Source organism: Carassius auratus, chromosome 15 (genome assembly GCF_003368295.1).
Source record: "Carassius auratus strain Wakin chromosome 15, ASM336829v1, whole genome shotgun sequence".
Lineage (NCBI taxonomy): Eukaryota > Metazoa > Chordata > Actinopteri > Cypriniformes > Cyprinidae > Carassius > Carassius auratus.
In genome coordinates this window covers 1,396,934-1,417,041 of record NC_039257.1, presented here as the reverse complement: position 1 = coordinate 1,417,041, position 20,108 = coordinate 1,396,934, and the positions used below count along the sequence as shown (strand labels likewise).

Sequence of the window (20,108 nt, the reverse complement as noted above, 5' to 3'; positions counted from 1 at the left end):
TTGCGCAAAACCATGATAATATGAAACGCTTCAAAACTGAGCTCACAAAGTGATTTGTTCAATGGATTTTTGTTGCAGTGTGTCTTTCCAGTAAAGCAAAAAAGATGCAAAAACAATGTCAAAAGAGAATACTGGAAAATATTACATAATTAATTTATGTTTCCTGTTAGCTAAATTTCACATTTATAAACAAAAGTTTACTGGCTATAAACCTCTTTTTTCAAGTATGTGGAAACTATACCACATCCCAACTTCATTTGAGTCAGATCGCGACTTCAGAGCGGGTTTACGAATCATTTGAATCATTTGAGTCATATCGCGACTTCAGAGCAGGTTCGCGAATCATTTGCATCATTTGAATCAGATCGCGACTTCAGAGCGGGTTCGCGATTCATTTGAGTCGGATCGCGACTTAAGAGCGGGTTCGCGAATCATTTGAGTCATTTGAGTCAGATCGGGACTTCAGAGCGGGTTCGCGAATCATTTGAGTCATCTGAATCATTTGCGTCATTTGAGTCAGATCGCGACTTCAGAGCGGGTTCGCGAATCATTTGAGTCGGATCGCGACTTCAGAGCGGGTTCGCGAATCATTTGAGTCGGATCGCGACTTCAGAGCGGGTTTGTGAATCATTTGAGTCATTTGAGTCCAGTGGCGGCTCTAGACAAATTTTACTAGGGGGGCCAAGGAGGGGCCAGTGTTTAACCAGAGGGGCACATTAAAAATGGCAACATATTTTATTTAAATGTAATGCAAATAAATAGAAAAAGTAATTCTTGTAAAAATCTACACAGTAATTTTACACAATCTAAACATGTTAATAAAAACAAATTACTATTAGTACTCTTATAAAATTCAATCAGGCAATCATACATTTCACAATTTAATATTTATATATGAATGTCAAGAATTCAGAAGTGTATATATTTATAATGCTTACACTACACTACAAAAATAATATACAATTAAATTATGCTTATTTTAAATGTATTGTGCAGGCTAAAAATATAATAAGCTTTTAATAATCTTTCAGTGCGCAAAACCATGATAATATGAAACGCTTCAAAACAGAACTCACAAAGTGATTTTAAAAGTTTACTGCTTTTAAAATGTGTGTGATCTAACAGGAACAAGCGAGTCTTTTAAAAACAGCAACAAACATTAAATACAAATACACAAAATAAAAGTCTTTTTTTTCAAATCCACAGCCTTTTTTTCTGCAGATCAAGCATTATAATGTGAGTATATAATATTGGAGATATTTTACCATGCATCCTGCTGTAAATGGACGAGGTGCGCGCTATCTGAATACTGAATGGAGAATGATTGACAGCCGCAGAGGAGGGAAAACAAGGTTTCTGTAAACTTTAATTAAATGATGTAAATAGTCTTCTGTCCATAACATTAAGCTATGGAATTGCTTCAGATGACTTTGAGAAATTATAATCAGAACCAAGTCACCCAAACTGATGTGAAAAAAACGGGAGGCGCCGAAAAGCGCGATGTTTGCATCCCTGAATATGATTAAGTGTTTGGGTGCGCTGCACTATTTTACCCGTGTAGAGCGTTGCGTCACATTAGTTCCGCTTTTGGCGCTCGCGTGTAAATCATATTACTTTTTTTTTCAGCACGGGGGTGGCCAGGGACATGTCTACAGAGGCACGGGCCTCGCTAGGCAGCACAGAAGCAGTCATCAGTCTCACAGATGTATATTTGTAGAAATAGACAACAATACATTGTATGAGACACAATTCTCTTTTATGACAAAAATCATTCGGATATTAAGTAAAGATCATGTTCCATGAAGATAAGATATCTCCTACCATAAATATATAAAAACGTAATGTTTGATTAGTAATATGCATTGCTAGGAGCTTCATCTGAACAACTTTAAAGATGATTTTCTCAATATTTAGATTTTTTTTGCTCCCTCAGATTCCAGATTTTCTAATAGTTGTATCTCAGACAAATATTGTCCTCCAAACAAACCACACATCAATGGAGAGATCATTTATTTAGCTTTCAGATGCATAAATATCCATTTTAAAGTCGCATTTATTTAGAACCAAGAACCAAGAGAAAACATGACCGTCTCCAGCCGCGAGAGGGCGCTCTATATCTTCAGTGTAGACTACAGGAGCACAGAGCAGCATAGAGCGCCCTCTAGCGGCTGGAGACGGTCATGTTTTCTATTGGTTCATGTCTCTTAGTTCATTTCACTTGGTTCAAGTCAAATTAATTTTGATAAATAAGTCGCACCTGACTATAAGTCGCAGGACCAGCCAAACTATGAAAAAAAGTGTGACTTATAGTCCGGAAAATACGGTAGTGACGTGAAAGAGTAAAACAGAGAGTGTGTTTGGCATCAGCAGCTCAGAACGAGTCAGAAAGGAGTATGATTCATGACTGATGTTGATGAAGTCTGTAAACTGATCTGAATAAAGGCTTTGTCATCTCGTAGAGACCTAAAGCTGCATCACAGTGTGTGTGTGTGTGTGTGTGTGTGTGTGTGTGTGTGTTACGGACCGTGTTGAGCCAGCTCCTGCAGCTCTCTCAGAAGACCCTCATGTCTCTCTTGAGCTTCATCTGTTAACAGAACCAGCACACAGTCACTTCAACACCTCACCGTTTCACCAGTAAATATAATTATATTTGCACCTCTCTTTCTTCATGTGTTTAATTCCATCATTACACAGAACATAATTTCTGAACTTCTGTTCTCTCTGTATGTATGGAGTACTTGAGTTGTTACCAACATCTGGAGAACATTTCATGTCATCAGCACCTTTTACCCGCTGTGATGTGTGAGTTCATGCTGAATAGTCTCAGAATATCTTCTTTAGTGTCTCACAGGTTTGTCAGAAACTCACCGGTCTCTCGTCGCTCACAGCCCACCGTCTGTCCATCAGCACTACTGACCCCATCAGAAGAACAGTCCACGCTCTGGTGCACACACACACACACAGAGAGAGAGAGAGAGAGAGAGAGAGAGAGACACACACACACACACACACAGAGAGAGAGAGAGAGAGAGACACACACACACACACACACACACACACACAGGTTAGTCTGCAGAGATCCACACACACACATCAGAAAGCATGATGGAAGCGTGTCTGACCTTCTCTTCCAGCAGAGGGACGCACCTCACTGCAGACGAGAGCAGAAACAGACAGAATCAGACTCTTTCAGACTGACACCGGAGCGTGACGCACACAGAAGAAGAGAAACATACACACGTGTGCTTTAGATGTGCTTTAGACACACCATCTGAAGATACCGCTCTAGCAGACATCTACTTCTGCTTTCTTTATCTCAACATTTCCTTGTTACAGTGTAATTATACATTTTAGTACTGAGTAATATTAATTACGCTATGGTTAATTGATGTAATTATGCATAATATAATGTTATTATAATAATTCGTACACCTAACCCATGAGAGAGCAGGACTGCTCATTAACACTCATTTAAGGATGGAGCAACTCATTAATAAACATGCATATTAATGAGCGCTGCTGAAGAGGAGACTGATGGCTCAGTGAAGGAGAAGCGAACTGGAATTGAAATCTTTTGACACAAATAGATAAAGTGCTATAATAGAAACACTTAACAATGTCCTGTGTTTGTTTTCCTTCCACTAGTCTGAAACCCCCCCACCGTGAAACAGCAGAAAGCCCCAAATCTGAAAGCTGACAGGTGTTTTTGTGCGGTGAAGCATTAATCTGAACAGACAGACACCTGACGGAGGACAATAATCCCAGATTACTGCTATTCCTGTCCCACCGGATCAGATCAAACTAAACTCACCAACACAACTTTAATACATTAGCATTATAATGTGCAATCATTTCTTCCTGTGTGTGTGTGTGTGTGTGTGTGTGTGAGAGAGATTCTTATTTAGGTACATATGTTTTAGTGCATGGATTGATTTGTGCTTGCTGCTGTAACAATATGATTTCTTGTGAAGGATTAATAAAGTATCTGATAATAATACTAATAGAGGCGTGTTTGAGGTGTTATGTAACGCGACTGCTGCTGCTGCTGTGAGAGATGAACGATACCGGACACACACTGAACGTTTATCGACGCAGATGCAGATTTATGATAGCACAGCTGAAGGTCACTCACCTGCAGCGAAGAACACGCACGCCGCCGACCAGAACACCAGCACGCGCATCACGCACACACACACACGGGCGCGCGCACAGCAGAACAGATGAAGATGGTGATGAAGATGATTTGATCACGTCTGGTTGTGGGGAGAGACTACAGGGAGATCCACCTGGAGGACATGATGAGCTCTGCGCGCTCCCGCGGCGTGCCCGCGCACAGATGGAGCCCGTGCGCGTGTCCGTGCGCGCTCACGACTGTCTGGGGAGATAAGTGTTTCGTTTTCAGCGACACAAATTAATTAATAAAATATCGATATAATTGAAAACCAAATGACGTACTTTCGCTGCAAAGCACTAATATTCTGTAATTATTACAGTGTTTGATTATCTGAAAATAATTTGCTTCTTTTTTTTAAGCACCATTTCATTTTTCTACAAAACGACATTAATTCATATATTGAAATACATTCGGAATATGGTCAGAATCTCTCCTTAATGTTAAATAATACAAATACAAACGTGTGGTTTGTTCATATTAACATTTTTAATCATTTTGTTGCGCTTGTGATGTCTTGCTTCATTTTATTAGTTATTTTATATAGTCTATAATATAGATTATAGAAGTTTTTATGGTTTCAATTTTATTCATTAGTTTTATTTTAGCAGTTCAACTAAACAAAAAAATGGGACATGTTTCCTTGGCAACTAGAAAAAATACATAAACTTTATAGTTTTAAATAAGTTTTGTTTCAGATAAGAAAGTGTTTTTCTCTTTTTAATCGTTTTAGTTTATTTAGTTGATAATGGTCTAGTCTCACAATACAATATTGGATTTAAAGTTTAGAGATTATACGAGCAAATAATGTGAGCAAGAAATCAGCGAATATTTGATGTGCACTCAGGGGCGGATCTAGAAAAATACTGATGGGGTGGCGAGAAGGGGGCAGGAATTTTATTCGGGGTGGCAACATATGGCAGACGTATATGTACTGAATTTAGTCACAGTTATCACAGATTGATGATAAATATATGTGCACACTACAAAAGGACACAGGCTATCATTTACAAACTTAATCTCATGCAATCAATGTCTTGCATTTGAAACAGTTCATATAAGGAATAAGTGACCATACCCCATAAGCACCACACACTCACTAATGCATACAGTATGCATCCACATGTCATTAAGAGCATTATAAAAGATTCAGTGTTATCAATATGTCAATTTATTATAAGAAACACAAGATTTTAACAGCCAATGACATTTCCAGCTGGGGAGACTCAACTGATTTTCTACAGTTTAGTGTTAATCATCATCTAACTCAACCAGTCAAGAGCTACATTTAGCCTTAGATGTTATATGAATATGGTCCTGAAGCATAGCTTTTATTAGCTGACAATAATCATAAATAAATAAACATTATAGGCACAAATACAAATGTACTTTTAGAAATTGTTTCTGAAAAACATGGTGTTATTGTTTTGGCAAGCTTAAATTAAAACTTCTATGAAAACTTGTGTGATATTCCTTTAAAATAATGTTTTAGTATATCTTTTGTTAAGTATATTTTACTAAGCAATTTCTTACATAACTTCTTTGAGTTGGACCAAACTTTTATTTTGTTGGGTTGTAACCAGAGTTTCTGTGTTTTTTAATTAACTATTATTATTAGCTAATAGGAAGTATAGCATATCAAGTATAAAATACTTGAAGTATAGCATACTCTACTGTGCAATAGTAATGTATTTCTGTTTGAATTTCTTCAAGTTATACCAAAACGTTATTCTGACAGGTTGTCGTAAAGACATTGGCGTTTCTGTCAGTCTGTGTATACGATACGAATGAATGAAGATAGTTTTATCAAATGAAATGGTGAAATCCTCTCAGAGCGCGCTGACGTGCACATGTGTAGCATACATCATGTGTTAATATAGTGAAGAGCTGAAAACACCACGCGTGCTTCAGTGTGTGTGTGTGTGTGTGTGTGTGTGTGTGTGTGTGTGTAGTAGAGCACACATTCCCAGAGACGTGTATAACAACACCTTAAGGGTTCCCATAAGCAGGATTTATTGTTGTGCCCCCCTTCTTCAAATATGATGATGAAAAAAAACTACTATAGGGGTGAAAAAATTAATTTAATCAAATAAAAAACTAAATGAATAAATTGTATTATTTACAAATCACAATTGTAGCTCTCCACATTTACCTGTGGCTATAACTTTATTATGACTCTAATTTATTTTATAGTCTCAAGCATTCAGAAATCATGCAGAAGGAAACTAAGCAGTTTTACTATGATAAAACCATGGTTTATTTTTGTAAGGGTTGTGATATGCACGTTTTTTGTTGAAGAAATTATAAAGCCTGTGTCATCTATAGCAAAAAGGTGTCCAAAAATGAAAGATTTAGTGAATATTTGAATGAAATGTTTGGTCAGTAGCCTAAACAAGGATTTGATTGTCCTGTAAGAGTAACAGCAGCAATCACATGGCATTTGTAATAACATGTACATAAATAGTGAATCATTTGATTGCGAATCATTTGAATCAGTTCGGGCGTTCGTGTCACGGGATCGCGAATCATTTGAGTCAGTTCGGGAGTTCGTAGCGGGATGGCGAATCATTTGAGTCAGTTTGGGGATCGCAAACCATTTGAATCGTTCGGGAGTTCGGAGCGGGCTCGCGAATCTTTTGAGTCAGTTTGGGAGTTCAAAGCGGGTTCGCGAATCATTCGAGTCAGTTTGGGGATCGCGAATCATTTGAATCAGTTCGGGAGTTCGTAGCGGGATCGCGAATCATTTGAGTCAGTTTGGGGATCGCGAATCATTTGTGTCAGTTTGGAGCCATGAACAGGATCGCGAATCATTTGAGTCAGTTCGGGAGTTCAAAACGGGTTCGCGAATCATTTGAGTCAGTTTGGGGATCGCAAACAATTTGAATCAGTTCGGGAGTCCGGAGCGGGTTCGCGAATCATTTGAGTCAGTTCGAGAGTTGGAGCGGGATGACGAATCAGAAAGATTCGCGCTCGTACATTTTCAAATTGGCCATAACCTTTAATTCGTTGCTGCCAACTGGGGTGGCAGCAGGGGTAGATCGGCCCCTGATGTCCACGTCTCACACACACACACACTCGCTCTCACACACACCTTCTCTCTCTCTCACACACACACACACACATACACAGAGTCCTTGTTGTTGTTGTGTGTAGTCTGTTATCATCTGGAGGAGAAACACATTCTAAAGAAAGAGTCACTGAAATTCTTCAGTAAATGCAAAACATGACCAATTTATTATCATTCTGCTGTCCATTCAGGTAAGAAGCATGACAAAGATATTAGAAGAACTGAACCAAACAGAGCAACACACACAAGTCCCATCACTCCAGATGTCAGGAATAATTATAATAATAATAATAATAGCAATAATAATAGTAATATCTCATGCCAAGCGCCTTTCGTGGGTCTGATCTGCAGCGAGGTTCACAGACGAGGTCTCCAGAGAGAGACAGACAGAGGACATCTTTGGAATGATTCCCGCCAGGAAAGATCTCTTCCTCACGGATGAAGAGGAGGAGTGACCAGCTGACCTCATGATGAGCACGATACTGAAGCAGCGCCAGGCTGTTCCACATCAGACACACACACACACACACACACCTGTCTGGACTCTTCTCAGATCCAGATCACAATTAAATGCACATCATCCCACAGATGAACTGAATTGTAATATTTCTGCCGTTACAGTATTGGGAATGTGTTTAACAGTCATAAACACACATTTGAGAAAAGTCAGAATTGTGAGATAAAAAGTTGCAATTATGTATTTGTTTTTTTTATGCGCCGGCAGAAATGAGCTTCCGTAGAAAACAGGCTTCATTTTCTTTATGAAAATCATTTGTTTTTGTGATTTTCGAGAGATGTGGGTGTTCCTGAGCTCTGACCGAATCATTACACCAACAAAGCAAACAAGCCTGTTTTTCAGTCAATAAAGCTTTACTAGACACACACACACACACACACACACACACACACACACACACACACACACCGTTAGGAGACTGTACCATTCAAACAGGAAACACACCACAGATGAAGCACCGCTGCGATCGGTCGAGTCTGTGAAGACAGCAGGAAACCAGAAGATGATGATGATGATGATGATGATGATGAAATGCAATCTGATTGGTGGGTTTTTGCGGAGTCTGTCATTGGCGGACGTCCCTGTCAATCACAGAGGGGCGGAGCAACAGACGAGCACAGCTCGATCTCGCATCTTTACTTCATAGATCTGTGTATAAAAATCATTTGGATAAAGTCTCTGGGGTCATATTCTGCTTTTCCTTGTGCACTTGTGTATTTACAAACGGAGAAACGCTCACGGCTGTAGTGACGCCTGGTAAACATCTCACGGATAAGTGCTAGCAAACCTCTGTACCTGGACAGAACTAAGGACAGATAAACACGGGAAGCACGACTGCCGTCTAAACACAGAAGAGCACAGGAGGAAGTCCATGGTGGGGTCAGAGGTCATGCAGGAAGTGATGTAAATGGCCATCGGATAACGAACGGCTCAGACCAGAAGCACCTTCGTTCCTCAACCATATAATAGTTTCTGTATTTCCTTTATAATAAACTTAGTTAAGTACAATAAAGTAGAAAAATATTAGAGAATGTATACACAGTTAGTCGTGTGTGGTCTGTAGTGACTGTTGTTTGCGTGTGTGTGCTGGAGCGCAGGTTTCTTTCAGGTCCTCTCATATAGTCGATGTTCTGTCCATCCCGTCTGCAAAAAGAGAATGGGAATAATGCATTAGAAAACTAGATTTAACTTCCGTTACTTCGGCAAAACACTAGCTTAACAGAATTTACATTTTCTCCAAAAAGCTATATATATTTCATCAGTAGATTCTCAATAATGAGTGAATGTGCAATTTTTTTATGCTTTAACATGTTTTAATATGTTAGTACTACAATTCTTTGAAATTTCACATTTTACAGCAGCTCCAGCAAAAACACTGCGATGTGAGAACAAATATTTTCGATGATGCTGTGCTGTGATTGGGTGGTGTGGAATGATGCTGTGCTGTGATTGGGCGGTGTGGAATGACGCTGCGCTGTGATTGGGTGGTGTGGAATGACGCTGCGCTGTGATTGGGTGGTGTGGAATGACGCTGCGTTGTGATTGGGTGGTGTGGAATGACGCTGCGTTGTGATTGGGTGGTGCAGGACGACGCTGTGCTGTGATTGGGCGGTGTGGAATGATGCTGTGCTGTGATTGGGCAGTGTGGAATGACGCTGCGCTGTGATTGGGCGGTGTGGGATGATGCTGTGCTGTGATTGGGTGGTGCGGGACGACGCTGTGCTGTGATTGGTCGTACCTCCTAAGGCGTGCTCTGTCATGCTGAGGCACAGAGACTCCAGCGTGGGGTTGATCTCCAGATCCATCCCCGGAACTTGGCATTCTGGGAATGAAAACAAGAGCATGTGATCAGTGTTCCTGTGGCTCAGTGGTAGAGCATTGCTCACTCAGCCTTCTCTGTTCATTTACAATCTGGCAGTTATTGTTAATGTCATTATTTTAACATTTATGCACAATGCTGCTATTTGTATTTGTTGTTTAATGGATTTTAATTAGTGCTAGGCAACAATAAATCATGATTAACTGGATCCAAAATAAGTTTTTGTTTATATAGAGCACTGTACATATGTATTATGTACATATAAATATTTTATGCGTGTATCCTTATGTGCATTTATGTTCTACAAGCTAAAGCAGCGTCGGAGGATCAGGGTCAGTACCTTGTTGCTGGAACAGGAGCATGGTCTGAGGAGACGTGTGAACAGGAAGTGAATGAGTTCTCTGCACTGAACTTCTGCTCTGGCTCGGCATGCTGTTACTGCCTCCAGGATTCCCAAACCACAGATTCTGAAACACATGATCACACCAACCGTCTGTCACTGTCAGCCGCTTCACAACCAGCTTCTGTCTCTGAGGAGAGTTCAGAGTGTTATATCAGTCAAAGTCAGAGCTCTTTCAGTGTAATTCTGGAGCTCCTGATGTCAGATCTCTCCTGATTGTGATCCAGTAAAGGTCAGAATAAGGTCAGTAATATCTCCAGATGAACTCTTCCTGGACTGAAGCAGCTCATCTTCACCTGATTCTCCATCAATCATGTTTTAGAGTCTCAAATCTGATCCTCAGGATCTTTTGAGGAGCTTTACTTTCACTGTTCCTCAGCGGAGGAATGATCTTCACAAGCCTCCAGAACATCTCACATCTTCTGAGGAGCCTTGATTTCTTCAGCTCTCAGTCTCTGTGTTATATGTGCGGATCATTTACATCTCACACATTACTGGAGATATAGAGCACAGACTCATGTTTACATCAGTTTACATCAGTATCTGATGCACTGTTAGAAACATCTCACCTGCAGTGTGTGTGTGTGTGTGTGTGTGTGAGAGAGAGAGTGAGTGAATGTGTGTGAGTGTGTGTGTGTGTGTGTGTGTGTGTCACCTGTCGGCCCTGTGTGCTGGCGGTGGGGGGGTTAGTGAGCGAGTGTCGGGGGGATGCTCCGGTCAGACCCCCGGCGCTCATCAGACTCATGCGTCCGGCTGGAGGAGCTCCTCGGGGGGGCATCTGGAAGGGTCTCTGTCCCCGGCGGCTCAAGCCTGCGCTCACAGATCCAGCTGTGGGCAGAGAGTTCGACCCGTACTGCTGCCAGCTGCACACACACACACACACACACACGGGTCACCGGTGAGGACGAGCGGCACGCACACACACACACACACACACACACACACACACATACACACACACTCATCTCTACAAGAGGAAGTGTTCAAGCCACCTTCTTACTAGTTATTAAACATGAACATATATCTGGTCATTTTTTCAAATATACAATACAATATATTAATAATAAACCTTCATATCTGTGAGTCTGTAACATATTTATCATAATAAAAGAAATGTAACAATTAATAATACACAAATTAATAATAAACACAACACACATCACACTCACCCTCTCCGGTAAACGCTGCTGTCAATCACAGTCTTCCGTGGGAAGAGGCGGAGCAACTTCAGCACCTGCTGTTTCCATGACAACAGCCGCTTCTTCTGCGTCTCTGTAAACGCCTGACACACACACACACACACACTCATGAGAGTCACGCTGGAGCACCGCAGCATCAGTGATGGAGCAGGCCTCACCTCGTGTGTCACACACTTCTCTATGAGCTGCAGGTAACAGCTGATGTTCTCCTCGTCCGGTCTGGACACCAGCAGCTGTGTGCACACTGGACACACACACACACACACACACACGCTTATTACACTTAACTACAACCACCAGAAAAAAACATTTCAATTACTTGAAATAAATTAAAATGTAAAGAAAAGAAAAGATAAAAGTAATATTGAAATACTATTTTTATTTAAATAAGACATTTAATAAAAGGTATTGAATCTGTATTAACCTGTTAAAACGATTAAATATCCTTGTTATTTTAGTATCATTGAGATATTATTATAGTTTTTATTATTATTTTGAAAAATGTAAAATTTACCAACTATTTTCCACCTCTTTACAACTCTACTAATAGAGTCTTTAGTATTAAGCTTTTTTACAAATTTTGTAGTGTGAGAAGAGATGGAAACAAAATAAAGATTCAATGTGTTCAGTGTGTGTGTGTGTGTGTGTGTGTGTGTGTGTGTGTGTGTACCTTTCCCCATCACACGTGTGAACTGTCCTGCGATGTCTCCGTCACTGATGGGTGCAGACGTTGATTCTCCGTCACACGCTGGAGGATTGTGGGTCTGGAAGCCCTCGCTCTCCTTCTCTTCACCAGGATTGGCTGCTTTATTGGCAGGTGTGACTCCAGGCTCCACCTCCTTCTGGGCAGCAGTGGGCGGGGCATAGACTTTGATTGGCGTGATGATGATCTGCTGAAGCTCTTGTAAAGCATTCCGAACGTTCCCGCCTTCCAGAATATCCTGGAATCAACAACACAATCTACGATAAGCAGAAGGTTCGAGACGAGCACAAATGAATCCCGATCACTGACTGACTGTTCACCTTTTCTAGAGATTTGAGGACGCTCTGTCGCTCTCTCAGCTTCTGGATGCTCAGAGCGATCTTATGTCGAGCTCCTTTCGTCACGTTCTGAAACAAACACACACCACACGACTACCTGAGTCTGATTAAGCAGCTCAGTGGATGTTAAATGTGCCACGATTCATTAAAATACGATTCAATTGTCTTGCTTGCTGATGCATCAAAACCTGGAGAATTCATCAGGATGATCAGCTTCAGTGTGAAAGTGTGGTGGGCGGGGCTTTGAGTCACATGAGCTGAAAGGGGCGGAGCTCACCTGTGACTCCAGGTGCTTCTCTGTGAGGATCATCATTTCTTCATACGTCATCTGAGAAAAGAGCGACGCATATTTATGCAGACGGAGACTCTTCAGCCAGGCCGGCACGTCTGCAGGAGAAACACACACACACAGAAGGTGAATTGATTAAGAAAACTACCGCCACACCTGAGCTGTGTGAGTGACTGTAAGCGTGTGTCTGCCTCTGTGTGTGTGTATGAATGTGTGTGTCTGTCTCTGTGTGTGTGTCTCTGTGTGTGTGTGGGTGAGTGTCTGTGTGTGTCTCTGTGTGTGTGTGTGAGTGTCTGTCTCTGTGTGTGTGTCTCTGTGTGTGTGGGTCACCTCTCATCCCGCTGCCGTCCTCCTGGAAAGTGTTGCGCGTGTTGCTCTGCTCCTCCGTCTGTTCGCTGCCTGATGAAGCCACACTGCTCTGCGGCGACAGAGGGGCGTGTTCTGCTCCGGACACGCCCCCCTCCTCCTGGCTCAGCCAATCAGAGCCACAGGTCAGCTGACTGGTGGGTGTGAGAGACATGCAGGGCCTCATCGAGCTCGGCGGCACCTGACCAGACAGTCCTGCGGAGCGATTGTTACACACTTTACATCCAAACTACACACTGCTCCTGCGCTCGGTGTTCTGCAGATAAAGCCATGTGTGACATTTGAGTATGTTCACATCTTCACCAAGATTTCTGAAGACCTCGTTCAAATGCATGATAAAGAAGCATGTTTAGATGAGCATCTGTTCCGAAAAAATGTGTGTGTGTGTCTGTGTGTGTGTGAGACGGACAGCTGGTCACCTGTGCTGCTGCTGCTGACCGGTGGGGTCACTCCGCCCGATCCAGGGAAAGCCATGTGTCCGTTCTGTCCGTAGGGCGGCTCCAGGGCCTCGGCGGAGCAGGGCCAGTCATCGGAGCCCTGCGGGGCGTGATGCAGCGCGGCCGGCCGTGAGGACAGGTGCTCCTCCAGGTGATTGAGCCAAAGGGCAAGAGTGTTCCGGTCATCGAGGGTGGTGGCCGGGTGGATGAGGGCGTAGGACAGCAGCTGGCGACTCTCCTCCACGAACAGACTGCTCTCGATGGTGTGGCTCAGGACCATCTGCAGCAGCTTCATGTACTCACACTTAGCTTCACTGTTGCGCGGCTGCAGCAGGGGCAGATGGGATAGCAGCAGCGACACGGCCTTCTCCTTCGGCTCCTGCTGCCACTGACTGACCACAGCTGGACACAGACCACAAACACATCACAATTTGGTAAACAGGTGACATCAAGGACTAATATCTTATTTAATGCATCCTCTGTTGAAATGGACACAATACCGCTGTGGCATTGTCCTATTTGCCAAGTTCAAGGGTCTCTAAAACAAGACTGTTCCTGTACAGAATTGTTCAGACTGGGTCTATATTTAGAGCAGTATATCACAGTCAAGGCCATAAATCTGCTTTAACACAATACTCTTTTAATAAAACAATTTATGAATGAATGATTCAATGACTCACTCATAAATGATTCACTTGTTTCATCACGGGATGAGTCAGTGTTTTTAAATGAATCTCTTGAACGAATGATTCAAAGAGAAATAATTTTTAACAGTCACTTGTCGCCACCTAGTGGAGAAACGACGCAATGACACAAACTTTATTTGAAGTGCCAGTAACTTTTAATCGCTACTATAGACATCAGTGTTTGTATCTGAAAAAAAAAACTTTTATTCCAGTATTTCTACCCTAACCCTAAGACAGAATAATATAGTCTGGTTGAAGATTTAAATGTTCTGATATGATTGTCTGAAAGGTTTAACAGACATGAGATGCCTGCTTTCACCAAATGGAGCAACAATGATGACAGAAATGATTTATGGATGAAATCAGACAGCAGAGCTGGAGCGTGTGAGTTTCACCTGCGTTGTTGGCCTCTGCCTCCAGTATGTGTATCTCGGTGCAGTCGGCCAACCAGTGGTCCAGACAGATGTGCAGGAAGCGGGCCTGCGTCCGAGAGACACGCTTCAGCAGCGACAGCAGCGCCACCGTCTGCTCACACTCGTTCCAGCCCTTAAACCAGTCCGTCAGGATCCCCACCTGGTCCCGGAACATCATGGCCAGTGTCTTCAGAGGAGGGGCGGGGCTAGAGGGAGGGGCGGGGCTTGTATAAACTGGGGCGGGGTTACAGGCGGTGCTCAGAGAGGCACTGAAAAGCCCTCACATGGTTCTGGAGCACGGTGGACGCCGGCCAGGCACGGGTCAGTGTTCGGGGTCAGGAGTCAAAGGTAAGGGTCAGATGCAGATGTGTCTAGAGCATCTTCACACAGACACCAGCAGCTGCACACAGAGCACACGCGTGTTAAACAAAACACAAACACACACTCATTCATCCCTCTCTCGGTCTCAGATTATCACAGAGCTGCACATAATCAGATTCCCACCGTCCTGCAGACCACAGCAACTCTCTGAGGATTACACCCTCATCCACCGCCAGACAGACGGAGAAATCACTCAAAAATCACACAGACCGGGGGTGAAATCACACAAAATCACACAGAACGGGGGGAGAAAACTCACAGGGGTGAAAAAAAAAAAAAAAAAATATCACACATACAAGGGATAAAATAAAAATAAAAATCACACAAAATCACACAGACCGGGGGGAGAAATCTCACAGGGGTGGAAAAAAAAAAAAATCACAAAATCACACATACAAGGGATAAAATAAAATCACACAAAATCACACAGACCGAATAAAAAAAATAAAAAAATCAGACAGACCGGGGGTGAAAATCAGGGTAAATTAACGTTCAGCGAATAAAACAGTCAGATGAGGGTAAAATAAGTGGAAATTAAAAAGAAATGGCTAAATACTGTCGAAAGGGAATAAAAATCAGTCAGGCTTAAGCAATCAGGGTAAATCAATTTTTGTTTTTAAAAAGAGAAAATGTCTGTTAGATGAGGGCGAAAACAACAGTCATAGGGTTAGATGCAGAACACGAATTCTGGGTATGGGTCACCAATAAATCAAGTCACAAGAGGAGTACATTCAGCCAGACGGTGTAAAATCACACACATGAGGTGTATAATAAGGGTAAATCTTTTTTAATCTTTTAAAAATTTGTAAATACCGTCAGATACAGTAAAAAAAAAAAATAACACCGAGGATGAGTACACAGAGACAGATGAGGGTCTGATCAGATGTAAATACACTCAGATGCTGATAAACTCCGTCAGAAACTCGTCAGTTCAGACTAACATCAACACAGACCGAGGAAAACCAGTCAGAAGAGCTTAGGATCATAGAATCAGAGAGTTACATCGATTCAGTGTGAAATGAACTGTAAATGTGAAGAACATCGATGTGAGGCGGCGGTGTGTCGATAGCTGTTAGCTTTAACACACACACACACACACACACATCAGTATTACAGCCACACTGTGTCAAACACACACACAGATAGTGATGAGGAGGATTAAATGAGTCGCAGTGGGTCAGATCTCGAGTTTATAATCCTTCATTAGTGCAGAAATGAAATAAACGCTGAACACCGAAGCGCGGCTAACAGGCCTGATGCTAATGCTAATGCTAACAGCAATCTGACTGACACAACATAAACACACACACACACAAACATACACATAGACACCGTTTGACAATAACAACACACCTGATTCATCATTACACTTCATAACGCACAGTTCATGACGGGAAGCATCTCCAACACACACACACACTGAAGCAGAAACCCAGAGCTAATACAAACATACACACACTGTGCACAAACCCAGAGCTAATACAAACATACACACACTGTGCACAAACCCAGAGCAAACACACACACACACACACTTACTGAGTGACACGCGTGAGAACAGCGTAGAAACACACAGAATTTCTTGAAGATCACAGGAGCTACTTCAAGCTAGCTCTCTCTCTCTCTCTCTCTCTCTGTGTGTGTGTGTGTGTGTGTGTTCCTCTCTCTCACTCACTCACTCACTCATGTGGAAGCAGACTAGACTCAATAAAAGACACGGCGCACACATGGGTTTCTCAATTCACTTGCTTGCAAAAAAAAATACATACATATATATATATATATGTGTGTGTGTGTGTGTGTGTGTGTGTTTGTGTATATATATATTTTTTTACCACAAAAAAACTATTCACTTGCACAAATTAAGAATATACATTCAAAAAAATTGGATACTGAAAAAATACTGAATACTTAAAATTCACAAGTTTATCACAGACTGTGCATATGTGAATCGTGTGATTTGTGTGTATTTTTGAGACTTTCCCTTCAGCATACTCCTCCCATGCAAGACACTTGTACTCTTTAGCCAATCAGATTTGAGCCTGTCGATCGACCAATCATAACCCCAACCCTAAACCAAACCCTTACAATAATGCAGAAATAGTAATTATTATTGTACAGTGTGAGAAAAATTATGCTTTAAAAAAAAAATTAACTTTGGCACAACATCTGTATGAGTTACAGACCTCTTCCTTCACATTAATCTTTATCTCTTTTATGTTATTTACCTTTACATACTCATTTCTTAATGCAATTGACATTCATTTACTTAATTTTTCACAAGATATCATGTGATTTAACCATTATTAATGTTTAACCTTGTGTTGTGATGTAAACATCAAATTACAACACACAAAATGATGTTGGGATAAGAGACTAATTTTATGTCAAGTTTTAAGTAAGCATGCAAAGATAAAACAATACACCTTTACAAGGCTAGTTATTCAAGATTTTTATTCATCACATTCATTCATGTGTGTGTGTGTGTGTGTGTGTGTTATGAGAAAAGTAAGATAAAAAAGAAGTTATTAGTTAACTGAAATAAATTATTAGCAGCACAAACCCATAGACAGTAAAAGAAATGGACACAGCGACCCCATTGGAACTCAATTGAGACAAGTGAAGCCCATTTTTAGGGTTTTTTAGCACTTCCGTTTCTGACGCACAGACTCAAACAAACTTGACGACGTCAGCAACCTGTCTGACAGATGTAAATCTTCTAGTAGCTGTGCGTGCAAACTGCCATCGTTAATCTTGCAGAGACGGCGAGCTTGAGCGGGGAGTTCTTTGGCGTGAGTGAGCAGGAGTAAGTATTCTGATTAATTATTTTGTATAGTATTTTAAAATGTAACGCCAGTACGCCGTATTAAGTTAATTGCCTGCGAGCTTCTCCTGCTGTCTGTACGGTAATGCGGCAGAGAGTCGAGTGGTTATGACGCAATCATTAGCCTATTTTTTACAAAAACTGTTTATACGGGGCCATAATGTAACATAGAAGGTAATGGAGCCCTTTATACATTGTCGTGTATCTTTAGAAATAAATAATGGACAAACGGAGTCTTTAAACGCCTCAGATGTAAAGTTATTCGCTGTCAAAGTGACGCCAAAATGAATGGGAGTCAGTGGGAATGCTAACGCAAGTGAAGTTCTGCTAAAAGATGGCAGCCCCCACCCGACTTCAACTTCCGGTCGAGTTCCTTGCCCCTTGCACAAACCTCTTCTGAACCCTGGGCTCGCGCTGATGACGTAACGTCCAGGTAGACACGCCCACAGCGGCTTATGATTGGTTGATCGACACGCACGTGTGCATCCTGTCTTTTGCGTCAATTATGATCGAGTCTAATCTGCTTCCATACTCTCACTCTAATTCAACTCAATAAAGCTTTATTAGCAAGAGCGTGTTACACAACGTTGCCAACATATAATGCTAATAAAAAGAAAGAAACAATAATAATAAAAAGAACATAGATAACAAATAAATTAAATCCATCTAAATAGATGAACCAGCTCACACATGTATTATGCAGCCAGTGCAGCCCTGTTTTCTTCTTCTCCAGGTATAAAGGGTTTCTCTGTGATCAGCAAATGAAGGAATCAGTGCTTCAGATCTGGGGAAATGTTCCCCTTACATTGTGATATTAAGGACAAATCAGCAATCACTGGATCTGCTCTGCCACTTCAGATTCTATTCAGTTCAGTTCATTTCTATTAAGTTTTCGCAGTTTAATTCCTTGTTGATTCAAAATATGAGTATGATTTGTCCAAATGACCTTAATTGGATTCTATAAGATATCTGATTAAACCTCACTGATCTCGTTTTTTTATTTGTTATTATTATTAATATTTTAGGTTTTATTTATTTATATCTATTATAGGTTTATTAGATAAATAAAAATAAAAGTAGCTAATTGTTAATTGAAAGAAAACAAGTAGACAAACAGATTGATAACATAGAATGATGAGATTTACAAGCAAAGCAAAAAAAAATAATAATAATAATTAAAAGGTAGGCCTACACAGATCACCTAAAATGTCTTTTTTCTTTTTCTTTTTTAAACAGGCATCTATGTCTTCTCCAGATGTTCACTGATGGACTGGAGTGCTGTGGATTATTGTGATGTTTTTATCAGCTGTTTGGACTCTCATTCTGACGGCACCCATTCACTGCAGAGCATCCATCGAGACACTGATGCAATGCTACATTTTTACAAACCTGATGAAGAAACAAACTCCTCCTGATCTCAGATTAAAACACTTTCATCTGAATTTCAATGTATTTTGCACATAATGTCAATTTTCTGTTTCACATGCAAAACTTAGACTGGATTTGCCCAAATGCACTTAAGTTGTATTTCCAAAGTGCAGGGGCGGATCTACCGGGGTGGTAAATGCAAAGGTTATGGCCAATTTGAAAATTTACGAGCGCGAATCTTTCGAGATTCGTGATCCCGCTCTGAACTCCCAAACTGACTCAAATGATTCGCGAACCCGCTTTGAACTCCCGAACCGATTCAAATGATTCGCGAACCCGCTACGATCTCCCGAACTGATTCAAATGATTTCCGATCCCCAAACTGACTCCAATGATTCGCGAACCCGCTTTAACCTCAAGAACTGACTCAAATGATTCGCGAACCCGCTACGAACTCCCGAACTAACTCAAATGATCTGCGATCCCCAAACTGACTCAAATGATTCGCGAACCCGCTTTGAACTCCCGAACTGATTCAAATGATTCGCGAACCCGCTACGATCTCCCGAACTGATTCAAATGGTTTCCGATCCCCAAACTGACTCAAATGATTCGCGAACCCGCTTTGAACTCCCGAACTGATTCAAATAATTTCCGATCCCCAAACTGACTCAAATGATTTGCGAACCCGCTTTGAACTCAAGAACTGATTCAAATGATTCGCGAACCCGCTCCAAACTCTCGAATTGATTCAAATGATCCGCGAAGCCGCTCCGGGGTGCGTTTCCCGAAAGCATCGTTAGCCAACTATAGTCGCAAGTTCCGTCGTTACCAACGTAGTTCAACAATTCGGTGTTTCCCGGAACCATAGTTCAAACGAACATTCGCAAACTGCATCGCAAACTTGTTTCGTTGGAACGACAGCTCTCCACCTGTGGTTAGAGGCATAGTTTGTCGTTATATTGCTGTGTCGACGTCATTGATTGCTCCGCACCTGGGCTGTGCGCTATTCAGAGTTATCGACCCTGTGCCCTATTCTTTTAGAAGATTTCACCATCCACTTTGAGTGATTTAAAAAACTTAAAAGTTGTGGTTTAAGTTTATCACATAAATTGCCTTTTTATTATTAT

General features: G+C 41.5%; 3 protein-coding genes across 6 annotated transcripts in view; 1 reads left to right on the top strand and 2 right to left on the bottom strand.

Annotated features, from left to right (window-relative positions):
- LOC113114668 (cilia- and flagella-associated protein 251) overlaps positions 1-4,362 on the bottom strand; it is a 7,755-nt gene extending 3,393 nt beyond the window's left edge. The window contains exons 1-4 of the mRNA XM_026281580.1: positions 4,133-4,362; positions 3,123-3,151; positions 2,869-2,941; positions 2,525-2,584 (exon numbers count right to left, since the gene is read on the bottom strand). Coding sequence (XP_026137365.1) covers positions 2,525-2,584; positions 2,869-2,941; positions 3,123-3,151; positions 4,133-4,181 — 211 coding nt within the window. The 5' untranslated portion in view covers positions 4,182-4,362. The remainder of the gene's footprint in view (positions 1-2,524; positions 2,585-2,868; positions 2,942-3,122; positions 3,152-4,132) is intronic.
- Positions 1-20,108, top strand: part of LOC113114651 (leucine-rich repeat and fibronectin type III domain-containing protein 1-like) — a 680,315-nt gene that overhangs the window by 57,495 nt on the left and 602,712 nt on the right. The gene's annotated exons all lie outside the window — the stretch shown is intronic.
- Positions 7,383-16,463, bottom strand: LOC113114653 (protein Smaug homolog 2-like). Of its 3 annotated transcripts, none has more exons than XM_026281560.1 (13): positions 16,326-16,463; positions 14,388-14,805; positions 13,289-13,708; positions 12,834-13,064; positions 12,492-12,601; positions 12,197-12,307; positions 11,844-12,114; positions 11,332-11,417; positions 11,144-11,256; positions 10,630-10,837; positions 9,915-10,041; positions 9,494-9,577; positions 7,383-8,898 (listed from the first exon to the last, which is right to left on the bottom strand). In XM_026281560.1, the coding sequence occupies exons 2-13, from the start codon at positions 14,581-14,583 to the stop codon at positions 8,870-8,872; spliced, it is 1,986 nt and encodes a 661-aa protein (XP_026137345.1). In that variant the 5' UTR covers positions 14,584-14,805; positions 16,326-16,463; the 3' UTR covers positions 7,383-8,869. The 3 variants fall into 3 exon arrangements, with proteins under 3 accessions (XP_026137345.1, XP_026137347.1, XP_026137346.1); XM_026281562.1 differs by having other exon boundaries at positions 12,197-12,283; XM_026281561.1 differs by lacking the exon at positions 16,326-16,463 and adding an exon at positions 16,140-16,277.